At 39.7% G+C, this 23,315-nt stretch overlaps 1 protein-coding gene across 7 annotated transcripts in view; it reads left to right on the plus strand.

The window, feature by feature from the left end:
- Positions 1–23,315, plus strand: part of NBEA (neurobeachin) — an 831,523-nt gene that overhangs the window by 111,036 nt on the left and 697,172 nt on the right. For all 7 annotated transcript variants that reach the window (XM_039530859.1, XM_039530876.1, XM_039530902.1 and 4 more), the window contains exon 2: positions 16,861–17,092. In XM_039530859.1, the coding sequence (XP_039386793.1) occupies positions 16,861–17,092 (232 nt within the window). The remainder of the gene's footprint in view (positions 1–16,860; positions 17,093–23,315) is intronic.

Here is a 23,315-nt window from a genome sequence, read left to right on the forward strand (position 1 = left end):
GAAATCTGAAGAGGTTTAACAAGGATGAGTGAAGAGTCCTGCACTTAGAATGGAAGAATCACATGCACTGCTACAGGCTGGGGATCGACTGGCTAAGCAGCAGTTCGGCAGAAAAGGACCTGGGGATTACAGTGGATGAGGAGCTGGATATAAGTCAACAGTGTGCCCTTGTTGCCAAGAAGGTTGACAATATATTGGGCTGCATTAGTAGGAGCTTTGCCAGAAGATGGAGGGAAGTGATTATCCCTTCTATTTGGCACAGGTGAGGCCAGATCTGGAGTATTGTCTTATTTTGGGCCCCACACTACAGAAAGGATGTGGACAAATAGGAGAGAGTCCAGCAGAGGGCAACAAAAATGATTAGGGGGCTGGGGCACATGATTTATGAGGAGAGGCTGAGGGAACTGGGCTTACTAAGTCTGCAGAAGAGAAGCGTGAAGTGGGATTTGATAGCAGCCTTCAACTACCTGAACGGGGGTTCCAAAGAGGATGGAGCTCGGCTGTTCTTAGTGGTGGCAGATGACAGAACAAGGAGCAATGATCTCAAGTTGCAGTGGGGGAGGTCTAGGTTGGATATTAGGAAACACTATTTCACTAGGAGGGTGGTGAAGCACTGAAATGGGTTACGTAGGGAGGCGGTGGAATCTCCATCCTTAGAGGTTTTTAATGCCTGGCTTGACAAAGCCCTGGCTGGGATGATTTAGTTGGGATTGGTCCTGCTTTGAGCAGGGGGTTGGACTAGATGACTTCCTGAGGTCTCATCCAACCCTAATCTTCTATGATTCTATGTGTTCTAGATTGCAGGTTTGAATGATCCCATTAGTTTTTCGGGGCTGAAAGTTATAAGGCCATGTAGCAAGCTGATGCTCTCAGCCCAGTTACTAATAGAAGAATCTACATTACAAAACAATTATCTTAACTGGCACATTGTTTACAATCTTATTGGAGAAGCCAAAATTTGTATAAACAGAAACTACCTTTCTCTCCTTGAGGCAATACTTCTTAGCTCAGGTTTGGAAATGTTAGTAGGAGCTTGAAGTTTCTAGCAAGCAGTGTTTGTTGGGGTTGTTCTGGTATATCTATACTGCAGTTAAAAACATGCAGCTGGCCTGTACCAGCTGATTTGGGCTCGTGGGGCTTGGGCTAAGGGGCTGTTTAATTGTCCAAGTAGGCGTTTTGGCTCAGGCTGCAGCCTAAGTTCTGGGACCTTGTGAGGTGGGAGGGTCCCAGGGCCTGGGCTGCCACCTGAGCCCGAATGCCAAGACTGCATTTTAACAGCATCTTAGCCTGAGCCCCATGAGCTTAAGTCAGATGCCATGGGCCAGCAGCGGGTGTCTAATCGGAATGTAGACATACCTTCTTTTTCTAACCACCTCTCTCACATTGGGATTGGAGGATACAAAAAGATGTGGTTCCAATGGCTCTTCAGTTATTTCTAACTGCCCGAAGGAGCAGTGGGCGCACACTCTTTTTATAACACTACCGTAGTCTGTCTGTTTTTATCTCCCTTCCCTGTTCCCATTCCTTTATAACAGTCATTACTACTAATTAAGAAGAAAAAAGTTAGGTTTGTGCATGGCTGCAGGCAGCATCTGTGACTCAGCCCTCATGGGCTCCTTCCCCTTCTGTTGTGTGTTGGTCCTTTCCAGAGTCTCTCTTATTTATTATCTATCTGTTTTGGGGCTGTTGGGACTGATATCAAGCTCTGTGGTTCCTGCAACTATCTGAGGTCTGTTACCGATGCCCTGATGGTAATGGAAGGACAGCATTTTTCAAACTCTTTTGAAGATGTGGCAAGTCTCAGATCATTTTGCCACCAAGGAAAATGCCTGGTTTCTTTTCCTCTGTCTAGAGGCAGGCAGGATCCAGTATATGACAGAGTCCTCTCTCTTTAGATTGGGATCAGAATCAGAAGGAATGTATAAGAGAAACTATTAAGTCACATAGGATAGAGCCAAGATGTTGAGCCAATCTAGGGTTACTAACCACAATTGTGGTTCTCCATCCTGGAACTGATAACATAAATGCAAGTCCTTATTACTAGTCTTACAGGTTTCTTGTTTCAGGGTCAGGTAAGAGTCTCTGTTCAGATCTGAAGTCTCACAAAGTAATAGCTTGAGTAAACATGTTCTACTGAGGTCCAAAAAAATTCTGTTGTGAAACAGGAAGCCTTTACCAGAAAGTATTCTAATGAAATGGGAAGGGATTGTCCTTTGTGCAGCTGAGAAAGGGTAAACCCAAGTAGACAATCATCTTATTTTAATTGTGCATATATACTTGCAAGTAAAACAGTCATATAACTCTTTGAGCTCTGTCAGAGTTGAACTGGGTGTATTTCCAACCTTCCAGCTTCTAGTGCATGGGTGGTTGTTCTAGGTTTATCTTGTATTGACATTTCTTAAATATATGTTGGGTATTCCCTCTGGTGGATGACCATCTCTGTCATGGGATCTGAACCTCATGCTAATGCAGTTATGTACTATCTCTATGTAAAACAAGTGTTCTTCATAGTTAAGTAGCCTGAACAATTTGTGAGATTCATGCCATTAGCTCTTTTTTCTTTCTCTAAGCCTCAGTGACAATCAGCAGACGCAAGACTTCAAGTTTTATATGTAAAAGAGACCCTTTGTTAACAAAACAAGGCCAGACCAAACCAGAAGTCTGAACAAAACAACTCTATCCATTGTATTACCCTTTTGACCCTGTCTTTTTGGCATATGCGACTAAAACCAGAGGTCAGTCCAAATAGATAATGATATGTATACTAAACTTCTTTGATCTGGCAGCATTTGAGAGCCCAGGGCAGTTCTCCCTCTCTCTCCCCCGCCCCAAACTGTGGGGATTAGTGCACACTCATCTAAGTACTAGGCAGCCTCCAGGATATAATATTGCAGTGTATCTATAATGGAAATGTCTAGAGATGCTTGTTTGGAGTTCTGAATACACCCTCAAACAGCATTATTCTCTTTACCTAAGCTTTAGATCTAATGCCCAGTTCAGAGGAGCAGTCCTGTAATAGCTTTTCAGTTAATACTTCTGAGATTCCCCCAGCAGATCCCCCACAGATGATGCCTAATCTTCCAGGGGAGGAGGGGATCCATGCAGGCAGATCTTAAAGGAAGAACCAATGGTTACTTACCAAAATAAATGTGGGTCCATCTACACTGCAAAACAAAAACAACCCTGTGGCACCAAGTCTTGGAGCCTGGGTCAACTGACTTGGGCTTGCAGGGCTTATGTTACAAGACTAAAAATAGCAGTGTAGACATTAGTGCTCAGGCTAGATCCTGAGCTCTGATATTCTCTCCCTTTTCTGAGTGTTTTAAAGCCCAAGCTCCAGCCCAGATGGGAGTGACTACATTGCTGTTTTTAGTCCTGTAGTGTGAGACTGAATCAGTTGGCCCCAGGCCCTGAAATTGGCTACTGCAGGGTAGTTTTTGCAGTGTAGATGTACCCTGTGATTACCCATCTTGATGCACACTTCCTGTCCATCCACTTCTTTGCAGTCTAAGGACTTGCCTTTCATACTCAGGACCTGGTGGTCCACTGGAGCAAGGCAGAGGTGAATAGATTCAATGGACATTCCTTTACTGCAGCTTCAGCATTTGAGAGCCCAGGGCACACATTCTCCAAGAGTTTTGGGACAATCCCCTTAAAGATTCATACTTATTTGTTACCTTTTAATTATTATTTAAGCATTGGTAGGAATTGTTTTACAGGCTTAAACACAATGGGCCAAATTAATCTCTTTTGTGACTATACTGACTTAATTGAAGTGTCAGATATGTTTGGCCTGGTCTGTTAATTGAAACAATATTATTCTATTCCAGATTAATAGTGATTTTTTAAAAAAAATAACCCTATAGTAGCCTTTTGCACTAGGTAGAGTTTCTGGTTTGCCCATTTCTCATGTTGGGAAAATCGGACTCCTGGTCCTGGAGACTTTAGTGAGAAATGATCTTCTTCCTTAGGGAAATTAGTAGAAAGCAGACAGCTGTTGTAGTAATTGTTACAGTTTCTTCTGTTATGGTTTCTGTCCCAGAAAAGCTAATGTCCTGAGGCAGATAAGTATAACAGGAGGTCATTGATAATTACAATGTTTTGTTGCTTATAAAATCTGTGTTCTTTCATGACTTCTTATATTCTCTTCAAATTATTTCAAATACATATTTGAAGACAAAAAGAATATACTTTAGCATGTCCCATTGTGCTCAAATGACTCTTTAAAAAACCTAAAATCTAAAAAAAAAATCACACCCTCCCTTGACTTATGTACATATGGCCAAACCTGTTGGTTTATATTTAATTTTTATGGGATGGAGAAAGGGCGACAAAAGCACTGTCTTCCCTGATTGATGTAATAAATATGTAACACACATGCTTTGTCCAGAACAAGGAATATATATGTTAAATCATAGTAGCTAAATTCTAAGCTCTGGTCTTTTAGAACAAACACAGACAAATAAAGGTTTTGTGCTGTTTTATGAGAACTCAGCAGGCCATAGTCAATGCTGGCTGGATACAGGTGGCTTTGGTTGAGGTTTGCCATATCTCTTTATCCAAGTAATTTGATATAATTCAATTTACAAACTTTGGACCCCAAGAGGGACCCCCCCCAAACCCACATAGAGGCCTGTTGAATTCAGTGGGGTGCAGCTATCTATGTGTAACAAGTTGGAGGGAATAGGGCCTACACTTATAATTTTTTGTAAACTAGCAGGGCTTGAGAGCTCTGAAAACATGAATACTGATCCACTTTTTCTTAAAGAAAACCTAAGAAATTAATTTCAAAGCCTATGTCAATGCAATTTTAAGGCTGTACATTTAAATGCTAGATAAGAAAATCCCAAATTTAAGGCTGAACATGCAACTTGATCTATATACTCCATGCATGTTCATTATGAAAGCCTTTAATTACATGACATTTGCTTAAACAAAGTGATGTAGGTTGTTCTACAAAGTCATTACGTAATATCTGTGTAGTACTGTACTATTTTATTCATGCCAAACACAGTGAAAGTTATTTCTATAAAAAAGTACCATAAGCTAAAACTTTTAGAGAGAGTACAGTAATAGCATAATAGTATGAAGAATTATGTGCTGTCATATGGATTTACACTTAGATAGTTCTTTCAAGAACAATGTTGTTTGACATGTTGTAGTCGTGTTAGTCCCAGGATATTAGCGAGATGAGGTAATTTTTATTGGACCAACTTTTGTTGGTAAAAGTCTTGCCACAATGAATGTTACCTCCCTGTACACGAACATTCCTCAAAATGATAGCATTGCTGCCTGCTCAAATACCTACAAGACAGTGGACAACATTGATATCCACCCAAACACATTGCTAAACTCATCCATTTCATCCTCACCCATAACAATTTTACATTCAACAATACTTTGTCGCAATCATGGAAACAACCATGGGTACTAGGGTGGCTCTCCAATATGCCAAACTCTTTCTGGGCCACCTTTTGGAAGAATTTCTGGACAAGTGCACCACAAAACCAATTGTATACTTGAGATACATTCATATTTTCATTCTCTGGACTGAGGACCTAGACTCCCTAATAGGTTTTTATCGCAACTTCAGCAGCCATCAAACTCTCTAGAACACTCCTGCACAAGTATCAACTTCCTAGACACCATGATCAGCTTTAACAATGGAACTTGACAGGCAACTACATGCAAGAAGCCCACAGATCACCACACTTACCTTCACAGATCCAGTAATCACCCTAAACACACCAAAAAATCTGTTAGCTACAGCCAAGTACTCAGATACTACAGAAGGTTCTCTGAGGACAAAGTCTGGGTAGACACTTAAAATCACCTTCACCAAACGACACTCCATGAGAGAAGAGGACCACATCACAGGCCACCCAAATACCCTAAGAGAACCTGCTTCAATACAGGAGAAAAAAATCCCCTCTGACTGCACACTCCAATTATTTCTCAATATGGGTTCCAGTATGGGGTTGTAGATGACAACTTGAACAGTTACAACCCATACTCAATGGAAGGAAATCTTTGCTGAACCCCTCAGCCTCTCCAAGCTCATCACCAGAAGCAAGCTCCCCGCAGACCAGGACCCATGAATACAAAGTGGCACTAGATTCTTACATAACAACCGGCGCAAAACCTGCAGATACATCTCCACTGTTGTGGTGATCAATACCCTCTACAACACACGTTTCAAGATCCATAGGTCCTACACATGCCTACCACAACGTGTCTGTCTCATTCAGTGCACTAAATATTCCAATATATGGGTGAAACCAGACAATCACTATTCTCTTGAATGTACTCTCAGAAAAATAAGGCAAAACACTATCACCAGTCAGCCAATATTTTTCACAAAACAATCACTCCATACAGAACCTCTGTCCTCATCCTCAAAGGAAACCTGCACAGCACCTTCAAAAGACAAGCCTGGGCACTTAAATTCATAACTTTGTAAGACACTAAGAATCATTGTCTTAATAAAGACACTGGATTTATGCCTTATTACAATAATCTGTAACCTACTAACTCCCTTTTTGGACCTATGGTTGCTGGGGTGTTAATGGGTCAGTATAGTGTGAATAGAGTCTTAAAACGTGCGTTAACTGCTTATGCTATACAATTGGTTCTTCCTTGTATTTAGGTGTGACAGTCTTGAGTACCTTTCCCAGACCTGAAGAAGAGCTCTACATAGCTCAAAAGTTTGACTCTTTCACCAATTAAAAGTTGGTCCAATAACCGGTATTACCTCATCTGCATTGTCTTTCAAGAAAAATGTCACTGAGTTGGGCATTGTTCCGACCACACTGGAAGAAAGACTATAAAGGCAATAAATGTGGTTTAATTAAGGCATAACTTTATTCAGTTATCCTATCTCGGAATACCCAGCAATAAATTGTATAGTGCATGTAATAATATATAATAAGATTCCAGAAATGTCACTCATTGTGTCACTGAGGCCAAAAATGGAAATAGCTACAGGAATGATTAAGAGCTCTTTTTGTGCAGTATATCGCCAAGTTGAATCATCACGAGGTTTCATTGTATGTTGCCATACAATTTTTAACTTCTAAGCCATTTTGTTTTTACAAGATTATACCTCCATAGTGTACAGCTACAGTAATCTGTCATGCCAAAAGTCCTAGACCATTGTGATATCAGAGGTCACTTAACAAATGAACTACCCTTATTCCGCAACTAATTTGTATGCAAAAATTGTATTGGCTATATGAGGGAGACTGCACACATGGTGGATTACTTCAACCAACTGCCACAGTTCTTCAAAACCATGTGCACAACACATCCAGCACACAAACTTACACAGCACGTACCCCTCATTTGCCACTTGCTCAAATCTTCCAGGATTGTCATTGTCTTCAGTGAGCCTTGTGATAACATGTTGGGTTAACCAGATGGAATGTTGGAGTCTAAAGGTTCTGTGGCAGTTGGAATGTGATAGTTGATCAGCGAAGGTGGGAGTAACAGCTATTTGAGATGAGAGGTGGTTGTAGCTCCAGCCAGGGGGCAGCTGTGTGAACATATTTTGAGAAACATGTACAAACAGCAACATTGCTCACTACAACATCGCACATGGAAACATGAGTCCCCATTTTCAAGTTTTTTCACACATGATGAATTACAGCAGAGGCTTAAGCTACTAGATATTTCCTTAATTGTTTCCACCTATTCAGAAGGACTGCTGTCAGTCCTTCTCCTTTCTAGCCTGGTCCCATCCCAGTGATGGGACCCTGCCATTCTTCCTTCATATAAGGGTTGAAGGAAGCTGAAGGGAAAAAAAAGGTGTGTTGTCTCCTTACTGTACCTGACTTTACAACCCCCAGACTCCTTTCCCCAGCTTTCTTAGGGGTTGCTTTCCCCTAAATCCCCAGCCAAATCAGGTTTATCAGAGAATGGTGTTCTTTCAGTAACGAGTACCTGTCCTGGACATCTGCCCACAAGGAAGCACCAACAATTGTCTTGGCTGCCTCCTCTGCACCTCTACCCTGGTTCCCAAATATTTACCAATTTCTTTCTTAATATCAGCCAAAAACATATTTGCTCCTGGTTGGATAGGTATACTTCATCCTTCCTAAGTAACTTTGGTTGCTGGGTATGAATGAGTACCAGTCCCACTGGGTAGTGGATGAATTTACCCAACTCCCTCATCATATACCTATTGACCTCATCTGCGAAATAGTTATATAATAGGAGTTTAAAGTGTTGGTATTGACTTATAAAATGCTCAGGGCTTATCTACACTGCAATAAAAGACCTATGGCATGGCTGGGCCAGTCAGCTGACTCAGGCTTGCAGGGCTCAGGCTGTGGGGCTAAAACTTTCAGTGTGGACGCTCAGGCGGGAGCCCAAACTCTGAAACCCTGTGTGAGAGGGTAGGTCTCAGACTCTGGGCTCCAGTCCAAGCCCAAATGTCTACACTGCAATTTTTAGCTTTACAGCTGGAGTCCTGAGTCAATTGACCCAGGCTCCGAGACTTGGTGCTACAGGTTTTCTACTGCAGTGTTAGGTAGGCCAGTTAACGTACATCTATCTGAAACCACCCCTCCCTATCTTAGTTTGCCATAAGACACATGAGCGGGAGCCCTCTTTGTATAAAAGAGCTTTTGACCACATAGTAAGGGCCCTGCCAAATTCACGGTCCATTTTGGTCAATTTCATGCTAATAGGGTTTTACAAATTGTCCGTTTTATGGTTTCAGATGTTATAACCATGGCAGTCCTGTCCCAAAAAAGGGTTGTGGAAGGGTCACAAGGCTATTGTAGGGGGATTGCGGTATTCCCACCCTTACTTCTGTGCTGCTGTTGATAGAAGCACTGCCTTCAGAACTGGGCAGCTGGAGAGCAGCGGGCAGCGCAGACGTGAGGATTGCATGATGGGGGGGGGGGAGTCATCACTTTTTGACTGTCCAGGGTCCTGTGGTCAGGGTGTGTGTGCTGTGGTTCCACCCTCACAGCCAGCCCAACGCCCCTCTAGTTCCTGAGTTCTGAGCCTGGAGCCAGAGAGGGGCAGGGCTGGGGGCAAGGGCACCAGCACCAGAACTTTTGTAGAAGTGTGTGTGTGTGTGGGGGGTGCACTGGTGCCTGACCACTTTTTAATGTGGGCATAGTTGGGAGATGGAGTTGCATTGCCCCCCACAAACTGCAAGTTTCAGGCCGATGGTACTGATGGGGCTGCACTTTGTGGTGGCAGAGCTGATAATGGTGATCAGCTTCCTCACTGCAAAGTGCAACCCCTGCCGGCACTTCTCTATATCTGCCCAAGGCTTGCAGTTTGTGGGGGCAATGCCCCTGCCCCCAAACTATGACCATGTTAAAAATGGGAGGGGTGGGGTAGTGGCTTTCTAAGCCCTCCCCAGTTGCAGTGATGCCCCGTGCTCCTACTGTTTGCTGGGCTCCAGTTGCTGGTCCTGGTTGGGCTGGAGAGAGATGGGACTTCCTCTTCTCCTGCAGGGGCTGCTCACAGGGCCAGGTCAGATCTACCTCCAGGAGTCTCCCCTGGCTCCAAGAAGCTCCACAGCTGCTCCCTCTACAGTAACCCCTCCTCCCACTGCTGAGGCGTGATGCGGGTAGGAAGCGGGGCGGGGGTATGGAGCTTCCTGCAGCTGGGGGAGGTTCTTGGAGGTGTGTCTGACCTGGCCCTGGGACTGGTCCGTGCAGGTGAAGAGGAAGTCCTGTTCCTCTGCAGCCCTTCCAGTACTAGTAGCTGGAGCCCGGTGCATGGTACGAGCTACCCCGCTTCCCTCCCTGCCAGCAGATTTCATAGTGGAGACCAGATTTCATGGTCTGTGACACATTTTTCATGGCCATGAATTTGGCAGGGCCCTATGTATGGTTCTTCAACTGTGGGACTTGTTCTTCCCATACCACTACTTAATAGGTAAAATTTTCAGTGTGCCTTATCTATTTTTGGCTTTTGAGGCAGTGGGAAACTTAACAGAGGTTACTAGTAGAAGGGAAAGCTTGTCCGATATCTATTTTGCCTGGCTACTGTTGGATCTATAGTAATTATAGGGTTGTGATCAGTCTATTTCTAAAATATGCTGCAGGTGCCCAGAGTAATAAAATAGGTGTTCTCATTTCCTTTTTCTTTTTTACATCAAAATAAATATAGTCACTAAAGAGTCATAGATTCAAAGGCCAGAAAGGACAATTGTGATCTAGTCTAACCACCTGTATAACACAGACCATAGAACTTCCCCAAAATAATTCCTAGAGCATGGATAGGCAAACTTTTTGGCCCAAGGGCCACATCTGGGAATAGAAATTGTATGGCAGACCATGAATGTTCACAAAATTGGGGTTTGGGTGTGGGAGGGGGTGAGGGCTCTGGTTGGGGGTGTGGGTTCTGAGGTGGGGCCAGAAATGAGGAGTTCAGAGTGTGGGAGAGGGCTCTGGGATGGGGCAGGGGAGTGGGGTATGGGGGGGTGAGAGCTCCAGCTGGGGGTGCAGGCTCTGGGATGGGGCTGGGGATGAGGAGTTGGGGGTGTAGGAGGGTGCTCTAGGCTAGGACCAAGGGGTTTGTGGGGCAGGAGGGGGATGAGGGCTGGGGCAGGGAGTTGGGGTGCGGGAAGAGATGCAGGCTCCGGTTTGGGGTGCATGCTCTGGGGTGGGGCTGGGGATGAGGAATTTGGTGTGTAGGAGGGTGTTCTGGGCTGGTATCGAGGGATTCAGAGGGCAGGAGGGGGATCAGGGCTGGAGTAGGGGATTGGGGCATAGGGAGAGACTCGGGTTCACGCTCTGGGTGGCGCTTACCTCAAGCGGCTCCCAGAAGCAGCGGCATGACCCTTCTCCAGCTCCTACATGGAGGCACAGCCAATGGGAGCTGCAGGGGTGGCGCTTGGGGCAGGGGCAGCGTGCAGAGCGGGAGGCCCCTGGCTGCTCCTACACATAGGAGCCGGAGTGGGACCATGTGGCTGCTTCTGGGAGCTGTGTGGAGTGGCCCCTGACCTTACCCCTTGGCTGGAGTGCTGGAGCAGGGCAAACCCCAGACCCCGCTCCCCAGTGGGAGCTCGAGGGATGGATTAAAACAGCTTGTGGGCCGGATCCAGCCTGCAGGCTGTAGTTTGCCCACCCCTATCCTAGAGCATACCTTTTAGGAAAACATCCAACCCCGATTTTAAAAATTGCCAGTGATTGAGAATCCATCACAACTATTGATAAGTTGTTGCAATTATTAATTACACTCAGTTAAAAATTTAACCCGTATTTTCAATCTTAAATTGTTTAGCTTCAGCTTCCAGCCATTGGACCATGTTAAACTTTTTTTCTGCTGGACTGAAGAGCCCATTATTAATTATTTGTTCCTCATGTACATACTTATAAATTGTAATCAAGGCACCGCATAACAAATAAAATATTAAGCTAAATACATTGAGTTCCTTGAGTCTATTGCTATAAGGCAAGGTTTATAATCTTTTAATCAATCTCACTGCTTTTCTCTGAACTCTCTCCAATTTATCAACATTCTTGAATTGTGGACTTCAGACCTGGACACAGTATTCAAGCAATAGTCATACCAGTGCAAATGCCCCATATCTCTCTGCACTAAAGAGGCACAGAACAGATCACTGGTGTATGCTTTGTATACTAGTGAACACATTGTTCAGTTCTTCAGAAATAATAAATAACATTGGTTGAGTAGCGTAGCCAAAGAGTTCTGAATTGTGTGATTTTAAGGTTATCTGTCTCAGAACCACAATCTGGGAATTAGTTTGCGTCCTCATTTATTACTATTTTATAGAGTACGATAAGAGACTATTAAACAGTGATACATGACCTTGATAGACTTCAAGAGGCTTGTTAGTAGACGCTAAAGCACTGGCTCAAATTGGATATTGACTATTCAGTCAAGAATCAAAAGTAAAATTGTAAGTTTGACATAGGAGGAATTTATTACATATATGATATAAAAACAGGAATGATTTATAGTAGTACCATTTGATCTTCTATAAGGGTTTATGTCCCAGCCTTTTGGGTTATACTTTAAGATATTTGGTTTACTGCAGAAATTCTCTTCTGGAGCATGTGAAAAATGAGGATTACTTTGTAGGTTTGACTAATAGTTATTTTTCTCTGAGCTTTTTGTTTAGATTAATGGAGATTTCTTTGATTGGGAGGGAAGGATATTTGGTTTCATATAAACACTTTGTTTTGATATAAACCTGGAATAAATATAAAGAATGTTTGGAAACCCTAAAAATCTGGAAACTTATTTCAAGGCAAATTAAAACTGGTTGGTTTTTTTTAGTTATTTTGTTAATCTAATCTGGTATCCTGTGTTAAAGTGGCCAGTACCAGGCACTTCAGAGTAACAAACAAGAAACTCTGCAGTAGGCAGTTATGATATAACTTGCACTAAAAAAGTTTTTCTGACCCCTATAGGTTGGCTTATGTCCCTCAGTGAAGGGTTTATATCTTCCAAAATTCAGGTTTTGTTATTTACCACTGTAACTCTGGGTATTTATGGAGATAATGAGACTATCCAATCTTAACTCTTTCTCCTTACACATTGCCTTTTGTGGTTAATGTTCCTTTTTATTGGCTTCCCTAGGGTTGAATCTCCATGTTCTGAAGGATGTCTCTCTGGCAACAATTACCTCATGATCCTTAGCATTTTAGCCATACCAGTTTACTTTTTGGGTTACCCCCGTAGAGTTATGTTTTGTCTCTTGAGACTTTTCTCCCCCTCTTAGCTCACATTGATGCCAAATCTAAGGATTTTTTTCTTTTGACTTTAGGACTTTTTAAAATTCTCTCTTCTCCCCCCCCTCTTTTTTTTAAATGCCCCATTTATAAATTTTTAGTGTTGCTAGTTTTTTTGGTATCTTTCCTCTGTCGACTGGAATGGATTGATTTAAATCACCAAGCAGGGAAACTTTGATCTAAATTATCAATTTTTGTCTTGTTTTGCATTCATGCTTTATTTTCCTAAAGAAAGGTTGATTCTCATTGGTTGGCAACAATTAAACATGTTGATTTGTAATTAAATATAGCCTTTACACAAAGTGGTACTTCTTTTTGCTAACGAGGAGGGATACACTCACTGTATCTATGCACATTTAAGTAACTATGTACCTTAACATACATTTATTCATATTCTTAATTTTTTATGTTAGAAAATGGTGAATGATACATTTCTTATTTGCTAGATGATTTTTTTTACTTATTTGTTTAGCTCTCTTTGGATGGAAATTGCTGTCTTTGTGCATTTTAATTTAATTTCATTTAAAAATTGCTTTTATTAAATAAAACTACCTTAAATGTATATACATAAGAAAATAAATGTATCAAAACAAGTTTTACTTTAAAAACATTTAAAAAGGGAATAGCTGTAGTTAGTGAATTAGACAGACTGCTTCTGTCATGTCCTTCAGGGTTTTAGAATTAGTAGATCTGATCCTTTCACACCTAGATTTTGTCCAAAAATTGGAAGAGGAAAACAAGCTTTCTTGCTTTTTCAACTCCTAATTGGTTTCTCAACTGTGAATGAGCTAATCATTGAACTGAATGAATTGAATAAACTGAAATGAAGAATACATTTTCTCTGCATCTGTAGAAGAGGTTACCAGTGTCAAATGTTAGTTTAGCATTTCAGTAAACTCTAGTTTCAGGTGCTTGGTCAACTATTTCCAGTTCAGTAGTTTTACTTTCTTTAACATGTTGATGGCAAACATACTGCTTAATATTTATTTAATTTAAGTAATTCTAATATTTAAGTTTAGGCTTTAGTATAAGTTTTCATAATTTCTAATATTTTAAATAGGTTTTTGAAACAGAAAAATTTGTTTATTTTACAGTTAAAAATAAAATTTAAATAGAGATTTTTAAAAATTATTTTTCTTTCATCATGGATTTTTATCTACCCTGTTATTGTTACTTAGTGATTCAGGTATGTTTACCTCTTGAACCAATTCCCACATACTTATCGATTTGTCCAATAAAATTATCATGTGCATCTTTTTCAATAAAAAAGTTGTATGGCAACTTATAATGTATGCATCTTTTTCATAGCTAAATAATGTATATTTATATATCCAGTTTACATGACAAACTGTAATAGTACTTAAAAAGTTATTGTGGGAATACTAAATTATTACTGCCCTTTGGAAAAATAGAAAAATATTTGTATTAGCATTGATATTTGAGGAAGAAGCAAGCAAGTTAAACCATCTGCTGCCTTTTACACAAATTTTTACACAAATAAATACACAAATCTGCAGTCTTCTGTCCCAAAAGGTCTTCCTTTCAGGTGTAATCTGTACATCAGCTAAAAGCAGTATCTTGCCTTAATAATTGTAGTGCATAGTTCAAATTATGTTTAGCCCAATAGAAGCCTTTGCATTACCTGCCTTGTCAATACTTTAAAATGCAGCACATTTACTAAATCCTTGTCTCTAAGATGTTGCATGAACAGAAATAATTTCGGTTTTTATAAGTGAAACTGTTTAAATGCTAGGGATTAAAGTTATGTGGGAGCACTGTTGCCCCTTCTGCTGAAAATAAAGCAAAAGAGCCCTCTCTTCTCCTTTGCTTCTGCCTCCTAAGCAGTACCTCCACCCCCAGCCCCTCTTCCTTCATGCAGTGAGAATTTTCCCTCTTATTGCAGTTTACTTTAACTTCTGTGTACAGTATTGCTATGCTGAGTAGAAATTAGCAGGCAAAAACTGTTTAGTAGTGTTTGGTGTGCTGAGAAAATTTGAATCGATGTGAACAGTACAAAGCTATTTGTTCAAAAAGAATGTTAATGACACTCATTATTGTAAGTTACTCTAATACAACTCTAATTTACTGAAAAAATTCTCCACATAGAATAAGCATGTGTTACTACTAAGTCAAACCCAGTTTTTTGAGAAGTGCACTTTAGTCTTTTGCATGACTGTCTCCAGAAAAGTGCTTCAGTTTTTTCTTTGAAAAAATATGATTACCCAAGGCATCTATTATAAATGACTGCTTAAATTCTAAGTAATTACATTTTTCACATTCATTTAAATCTCATAATAAACCTAAAATTCAAATACTGCTAATAATTGAAGCAACAGATTGATTTGAATGTAACTAGGATATCTCTAGAGTCCAAATTGGTAGTCAACTGATTTATCATTTAGTAAATTCTGAACTACATCATTAGAATATTTTAAATTGGTTGTTAGTGATTAATTGGTAAGGTGAGATGAATCCTTAAGTTAATGGAAACCAAAGTTGATCACTTTCAGTAGTTTTAGTCAGGTCTGAGGATTAACAACTGTGAATGTTGGGGCCAAAAGTAAAGGAAAGAATACCGAATGTGCAGGCTGGTCTACCTATGTGAAAAAGGTGTACCTATTGTTTCATACTGGCCACTTTAATTATCGTATAGTCCAGTGGTTCCCAAACTCGTTCCGCCACTTGTGTGGCGGGCTCGTTTGTTTACCTGCCACATCCACAGGTTCAGCCGATCGCGGCTCCCAGTGGCCGCGGTTTACTGCTCCAGGCCAATGGGAGCTGCTGGAAGTGACGCGGGCTGAGGGATGTACTGGATGCTGCTTCCAGCAGGTCCCATTGGCCTGGAGCAGTGAACTGCGGCCACTGGGAGACGCCATCAGCCAAACCTGTGAACACGGCAGATAAACAAACCGGCCCGGCCCCCCAGGGGCTTTCCCTGCACAAGCAGCGGAACAAGTTTGGGAACCACTGGTATAGTGTATAGACTGTGGAAAGTGAAGACTGTTCTCAATTAAACTATGAAAAGTTAGGTTGTCATAAAGTTATTCCCTATCAACATGTATTCACTGAAAGTAAGCACACAGCACATACTTTAAAAAATATCTTTCATTTAACATATAGTATTACGCCTTAAGATTTTTTGCTTTTTCTTAGCAAATTATAGACTATATTTGGAGTCTTTATAGGAAATATTTGTATTTTCAAATATCTTTATCATTACTGGGTATAAGGTAATATGTCTAATATTCTGATCTCTGCGTAGTTTTGTTCCTGGATTGAATGAAATTTTCTGCTGCTATAAAGGAGGAGAAAAATTCTGAAAAAAAAAAAGTGTTTGTCATTTGAGTAAGATCTCTTGCATGGATTGCCTCTCTTCAGTTACGTAGGCAGATATTTGCAGGTTGGGGTGAATGCACTTTCTTTTGGCTGTATTTGGAGCCCAATAGGCTCTGGGTTTTTTTTGGTTATTCAGTTTTACCTACATGCCAAGTAATTTTGGGATCTGTTCAGAAAGAAAGCTCACTGGATTGGAATTTTCTACTTCAGGGAGTCTCAGAAGTAATACATTGAGTTGACATATCTCCAGCTTTATCCTTTGAGTAGGCAACTTTCTTTTCCAAGAGCTGCAGATAGGTGTGTGCTATTATTTGAGCCAATTCTAATGCTGCTACTAGAGCACTTGTTTGCTGGAGTCAGCCTGTGCTTTGAGTGAGTTGGTCTAAAGACGATTGCAAAGATATTTTGATTTCTGAGCCAATTCAGATGCTGCTATTCCTGTATTCATTGGAGTCAATCTGCCCTTTGAATTAGTTGGCGTAAGGAGGACTGCAGAGAGATTTTTATTTCTGAAAGTGTGCTATCCAATACTGAGGGAAAATTTAAGTTAATTTCTTATATGATCTTAGTGGCCACTGTGCTTTTGCCATCCTGATTGTCTTCCCGATCTGTTGCAATTGAGATGTGAGTTTTGATATCAAATTTATTTGGATTGTCTCCCTTAACACTAAAAAAGTAGTCAATATTGGTTGAAATAAGGACCTGAAAAGGTGCCAGCCAGTTCAGATTCACTGCTCAACTCTAGTAATACTCAAATAATACATTACACATACTAACATTTGGTTTTTTTTTTTCTTTTTAGCTGGTTGGTGGAGAGTTTGATCTAGAGATGAACTTTATAATCCAGGATGCAGAGAGCATAACGTGTATGTCAGAGCTTTTAGAACACTGTGATGTAACATGCCAAGCAGAAATCTGGAGTATGTTCACAGCCATTCTACGAAAGAGTGTCCGTAATTTACAGACCAGCACGGAAGTTGGCTTAATTGAACAGGTACTGCTGAAGATGAGTACAGTGGACGACATGATTGCAGGTATAAATTACTGATTGATATGTATAAATTCAGTGTTCTTGAACACTCAAGCATTGCAAGCATAGTCATTATTTACATTTCAAAAACAGTAAATTTCATTAGTATTGATACTGAGTCAACAGTACTAAATCAACTTTATTGAAATATAATGGGCAAAGATTGTAAAATACTCTGGTTTTAGAACTAATGTTGAAATAATTTACTGGTAGTTAGTATGCACAATTCTTTTAAAAAGAAAATAGATGACTGCCTGATCTTAGTGATTAAAATAAGACAACTTTCAATATCTCATAAGAGCATCTCTGACATTTATTCTCAGTTTCTAAAAACAATATTAATTGCTATGAATTATTACATTGTAAAAGAATTGAACCATTATTATTGCCCACTTAAATAATAGTACAATATTATTTGTGATAAAAACCAAGAGAATGCTAGAAATGTTGATATTTATTGAATATTGTATTTTTGGACTGTATTAAGCATTTTTATTTTAGTTTCTGTACTTCAATTTTTGCCTGTCTGTTAAAACGTCTGTGCTCTTTATAGCCTCTCTTTAATTTTCATGTCAAATGGCTTTAATCTTGTCTATTTTTTTGAGTATTCCCTATGTTTCCTTCTACTAAAACATAGCATACATTATTTGCACATCTATGAGAGTCTGGGATTACAGAAGATGTTGCCTGTCTGAGGCTTGCAATTTATTCATACTCTCAATATCTGGAGATTATTCTGTTTTCTTAGTTGAAAGTAATCTGAGATACTCTGGTTAGAAGGGTAGGCTAAGCTTCCACTTTTAGAATGTGATCAGTAGGATTTACAGAACTAATTTTTCACTCGTTGGGGAGGTGCAGGAGAAATTCAAAAGGCCATCTTGTCTTCATCAGCTTAGGGTTCAGTAACTTACTTTTTGATCTTATGTATTTTAGTATTGTGTTTGAGAGTAAAGTACTTGATCTAAAAAATTAGTGAAATTTTTGAAGGGTTGAATAATTTTTCTTTGCATAAATTCTAGCTGATTTACAAATAGTTGTTAAGTGAAGGGATATATAGGTGATGATTTTATTTTTAGTGCCCAGATATGTGCTAGTGGCTTTACAGAAGAAGTAAAAATATGGTACCTGCCAAAAGGAATTTTGATTCTAAATTTAGATGAGTCCTTAAATGAAGACGCTATAATCAAGAGAGGAGTTGGAGAAAGGAGGATGATAACAGCAGTGTGAAAGTGTTTACACTGAGACTTGTGAATCTTGGTGGGTTTAGTAAATATAAAATTGAATGCAATACTAAATCTTCATAAATAGGCCCATTTAAGCTGTTCAGAGTAAGTGCCTTTGAGGTGCCTAGCACATTTTGAGTCCTTATAAGTATATTTTAAAATAGTAAATGATTTGTTCTTTTCAGTCTGAGTGAATTTGCTGCTCATAATTCAAGACTATTCATCAAATCATATTGCTACTAAGTAGTAGTAATAGGTACCCACTGCTAACATCCCTGAGAAACATGCTGCATAGTCTTGTGCCCCCTCAAGTAAATGCTTAAGCCAATAGATGATATTCTGTGGTGTGAAGAACCAAAAACTCAAGCAGTAGCAAATCAATATACTCACACGGACAAAGATGCACTATTACATATGCCCTGTGACCAACCTTTCAAGTGTTAAAATGGTATACAAGGAAAGGGGCAGTCAAGTTCTACCTGTAAAGGGCATTATTCTGTAAAAACTAACATTTTGGTTTCTAACTGAAACGTATAAGAAATGAGTGCAGTAAATGCAATGTGCTCACAAAACCCTGCTCCACTGAGAAAGCAAACAAGCCATTGAGTTCTCCACTTTCCAAATAGTCTCAAGGATAACTCTGATGAGGCACATATAACTATGATGATGCCAATATCATAGTGAAAGAGTAGAAACAGCCTAAGTAACTGAAGATGGCAGAAGACAGTGTAATATTTGGGATCTAGAAGCAGTTGGGAATCAAAGACCCATGAGGTTGCAAGTATTGATAAAATGCTGGCATATCTCATCAGTAAAGGGAGTGGATACCCACTCTATTAATTTTTCTAAGAATGCTTTTTCCTGCCTATCAGCAGCATTTCAGAGAAGGTTTTTAAGAGAGAGCTTAGGCAAGTTTGCTTTTATCTCTGCTCCTATGAAAGTGAAAGAGTGGAAACTACTCTACAGATCTGATTAAAAGACAGTGTGTGTGTCAGAATTCTGATGGCACTGCCGCTCAGAATGTATGTCAGTCACTAGTAAAATCCCCATGTATGTGCTGTTTAATTCCTGTTCACAATAACTCTGCTGGACCCTTCATGAGAGAGCCATATGGGTGGATGAGTCACCTATTGGACCTTTGAAAGAAAGGAACTGACACACCAGAGTTAGTTGCTTTGCTTCTACTTCTCCAGCTTCTGCAGATGTATCACTACCACCTCATGGTCAATTGTGGCATTGGATACTAACAAATAAAAAATGAATGAACATGGGTTCCTAATAGCTGATCATCACCAGGAGGCTATTGCCTAACAATAACAAATGCCCTAAGCTAGCCTGATGTATAGGGATCAAGGTTGACAGGAGGACTCCAGATGGTGCCAGATCTGCTTTGCTACAGTCATTCCTATCCACTTTTCCAAAATGGTGAGGTGAAAAATGTGATGGTATAATAATTTTCTGTTTCCTAGCATTCAGTGAGGATCTTTTGAACAAGGGCCAAACTATTGCTTAGTTCTAGGATGTTGATACCACTTTCTTCCAAAATAGTAACAATCTGTCAGCGGTGGGCCTAATATTCCAAGCTGGGTATCCTTCTTGCAAAGTTGCAATTCATTAACTGTGGCTCTATCTCTCTCAGTACTTCCTGAAATACTGTGATCAAAGTTGGTGTAAATCAAGTAGAAAAAGATTGTCTACATTGTGTCATGTTCAGACAGCAATCTACAGTAAGTTCCAGCCCATTCTCTATATACAAAGTGGATAGAAAATACTTCGTAGTGGGGGAAAAAGCTGACTTCATTTGAGTGGAGGCAATTCATATACATGAGGTTGCCATCTACTTAAACCATTTTATGTGCTGAGATTTTGAATATGCTGTGGCAGAGGAAATAATATCTTGATCTTCATGACAGCTTCTGTATAGGAACACATTTCTCTGTAATCAATTGCATTGAAAAGTGGGGTGACTGCCATTGTTATTTGTCTCCTTCCCAGAAACTTTGTCACAGGTCATCTAGATACCCTGACAATCTGAAGATTATACTACAGGAAGGGGTTGAGCCATTTTATCAGTAGTTGAGGGCAAAAGATTACTATAATGACTAGATAGCTGTTAAGGCCATCCGCCAATCATCTAAAAAGTGTTTTCCTTCAGAGAACTTTGAAAATTGAGTCCCTAAATTTTTGGGTGAGAACTAATGAAGCAAGTCTGCTGACCCAACTGTTTCTATTGATAGTATATTAGTAATAACAAAATCTGAATTGGTGTTTGCTAGCCTAACTTGTCACGCAAAGTACAGTTTACAGTTGCCTTTCCTTCATTGAGACCCAATTCACCTCCAGGAGCTCAGTTGTTATGTTGTAGGTACTTAGGCTGCTCAAAAGTTGCTTGAACTGAATTTTGAGCACTGAAACAGTTACTATTTTTAAGCGAAAGTTAAACTAAAATTGCTCCCATGAAATAATGCTATAGAGGCAGCTGGGCTGCTAACAGAAATTGTTCCTGGAAATGTATCCATTTGAAAACAGTGGAAAACCACAGCCGGCTGGTAAAGCTTGGTTACTAAACTTAAGGAAGCACAAGGTAGTTCCTTCTGAAGTTGTGTTGCCAATGCCTTCCATGCAGATGAACTATGAAGGGAAATGCCATGTTATCTCTCTCGTCCAGATAGTATGCTCAATGTTACTTCAGAGAAAACTGAGCTATGTTAAAGTTTTAAGCTGTTCCTTACATGACTGAATTAAGGTTCTTTCAGTTGTGTTTATAGAGTAAATATAAAATATTAAGTACAGCTAGCATTGCCAACCCTCCAGGATTGCCCTGGAGTCTCCAGGAATTAAAAATTTATCTTTTGTTAAAGATTGTCATGTGATGAAACCTCCAGGAATACATTCAACCAAAATTGGCAACCCTAAGTACAGTTTGACAAGTGTACATGAGGTGGCAGTTACTGCAAGTAAAACCTGTTACATTAATTGTTTGAAATTCATTAAAATAAGGAGAAAAGGTTTCTCTCCTCCTCCTATAATTTCATTTTTATAGTCTTATTTACAAAACGAGACTATAGACACATGTTAAACCTGTGTGGTATTCTTATTATGACTTAGCATCACATAGAATGACACGAACCTCAGAAAAGCCATGCTTTTTTACATTGCCATTCCTATACGGTGAGTGGATTAGTATGGTTATACTAAGTATGGATTAAATCTTTTCAAACAAGACTTGTGATATGTAAGTACCAGGATTTATTAATAAAAAAAACAACCAAGAAAAAAGTTTAAATGAACTTCAATTATATCAAAAGAAGAAATGAATCTAATTTAATCTAACTCTTTGTAACTGGAGCATGTAGCAATACTAATAATAAAAGTGGCCCAAGAGTTTGCATTTTAAGGGCATTCTTCTTTTGCTTATTACTTACAAAATTCTGGGTTTGAACCTTTCAGTGTTTTTTGCTCAGTGTGTATGTGATGTTGCTGTGTTTTTAAGTTTGAATAAAAACACTTCACCCCAGTTTGAGTAAAAGGGGAGTGCTGAAAAATAATTTTGCTATTATAAAAAGCAGCTTTTTTGAAAAGCTCTAGATCAGCAACAGTTTGAGCAGAAATGTGAAATTTGCCATGGAGTGTGTCCCTGGCTAGAACATGTATTTTGACAGTCCAGTGAAGATCTGTTTTAATTTTGTAATCGTAAGGATTATTAAAAATATACCTTGCACGTGTGTAGTAACTTGAATGATAAAGAATTTTAAAATGTGTGTCTGTTCTGTTGGCAGTGTGATAACATAGGTATGGAAGATGAATGGAATTTTTGAGAGATCTTCTGCTCTCTACCAAATACATCCATATTACACAATTTATTTTCCTATTTAAAGAAAAAACTCTCAAAGTACACACAAATAATAATAAAAAAAGAAACAAACTTAGAAGAAGGTTAAGGTTGCAAAGTGGAGTACTCAAAAGTCAGGGCCAAAATTGACTTGCATTCTCAACTCTGCCCGTTTCTGCAAATTCAGCGTGTTACAGTCCTTAATTACCAGATCAAGTACTGTTGTTTCCTCAGGACTTCTGCTGCAATCAGGATGCAGGCTGGATGGTATTCAGTGAATGAGGCAGAACATTGATAGGAAATGTATGTGGACTCCCATAAGATGAAGAGACCACACATGTCATCACTTAAAAATATTTGATTTTTGTTTTCCCTCTAAGCTCTTCACAAGCAGAACCCCACACACCCACTCTTGCAGTATACATTTACAAAAACCCTCTTAATTAATGAAGTGATTTATCCTACAGGATAAAGAGAGAAAGACATCATTATTATTATTTCTTTATTTAAATATTTGGGAGGCACTTGGACCCTATGGTGAAAGTGGCCATAAGTGACTAGGTGGATTTTTTAAATTTATTTTTATCTTCACTGTTCAGTGAGTGAACTCGTGCATTATTAATTGTCCATCATGCAACCTGTGCACTAAATGAGGCCTGATTCACTGCGTGCTCCAATTTTCTCATTGAGTGCTATAATCTGCTCTTTCAGTGGTACAAATTCAGAGCAAATCCATTGGCTTCAGTGGATTACTCATAGCACATACTGTGGGAATTACAAATGGAACTCACTTCAAAGTGATGCATGGATCTAGAGGACCCTATTCCTAATTACTATGCACCCATGTACCATTCAGCCAGCACACAGGAGGAGGGAGTGGTTCTGTAGAAAAAACAGTGTGTGATCTTGTAATTAGGATACAGTCCTATAACTGTCTCCTGAAAACTTTTTAGGGGCTTTCCTTCAGAGTCCTGCGTCATTTAGTATGCATATGTGCATCAAATAAGACAAAGCTTTTTAAAAAGGTATTTGTGTGCACATGTCAGTGCTGTTAGAACATTAGGAAATCGTTTTTGTTTAAAAATGCTTGAAGTACAATATATAAACTATTCTACCTCAGACAAATGAAATAGATATTAATTAGACCTGTGAAATCACACATCTCACCATTT

This window comes from Mauremys reevesii, linkage group 1 (assembly GCF_016161935.1).
Source record: "Mauremys reevesii isolate NIE-2019 linkage group 1, ASM1616193v1, whole genome shotgun sequence".
Taxonomy (NCBI): domain Eukaryota; kingdom Metazoa; phylum Chordata; order Testudines; family Geoemydidae; genus Mauremys; species Mauremys reevesii.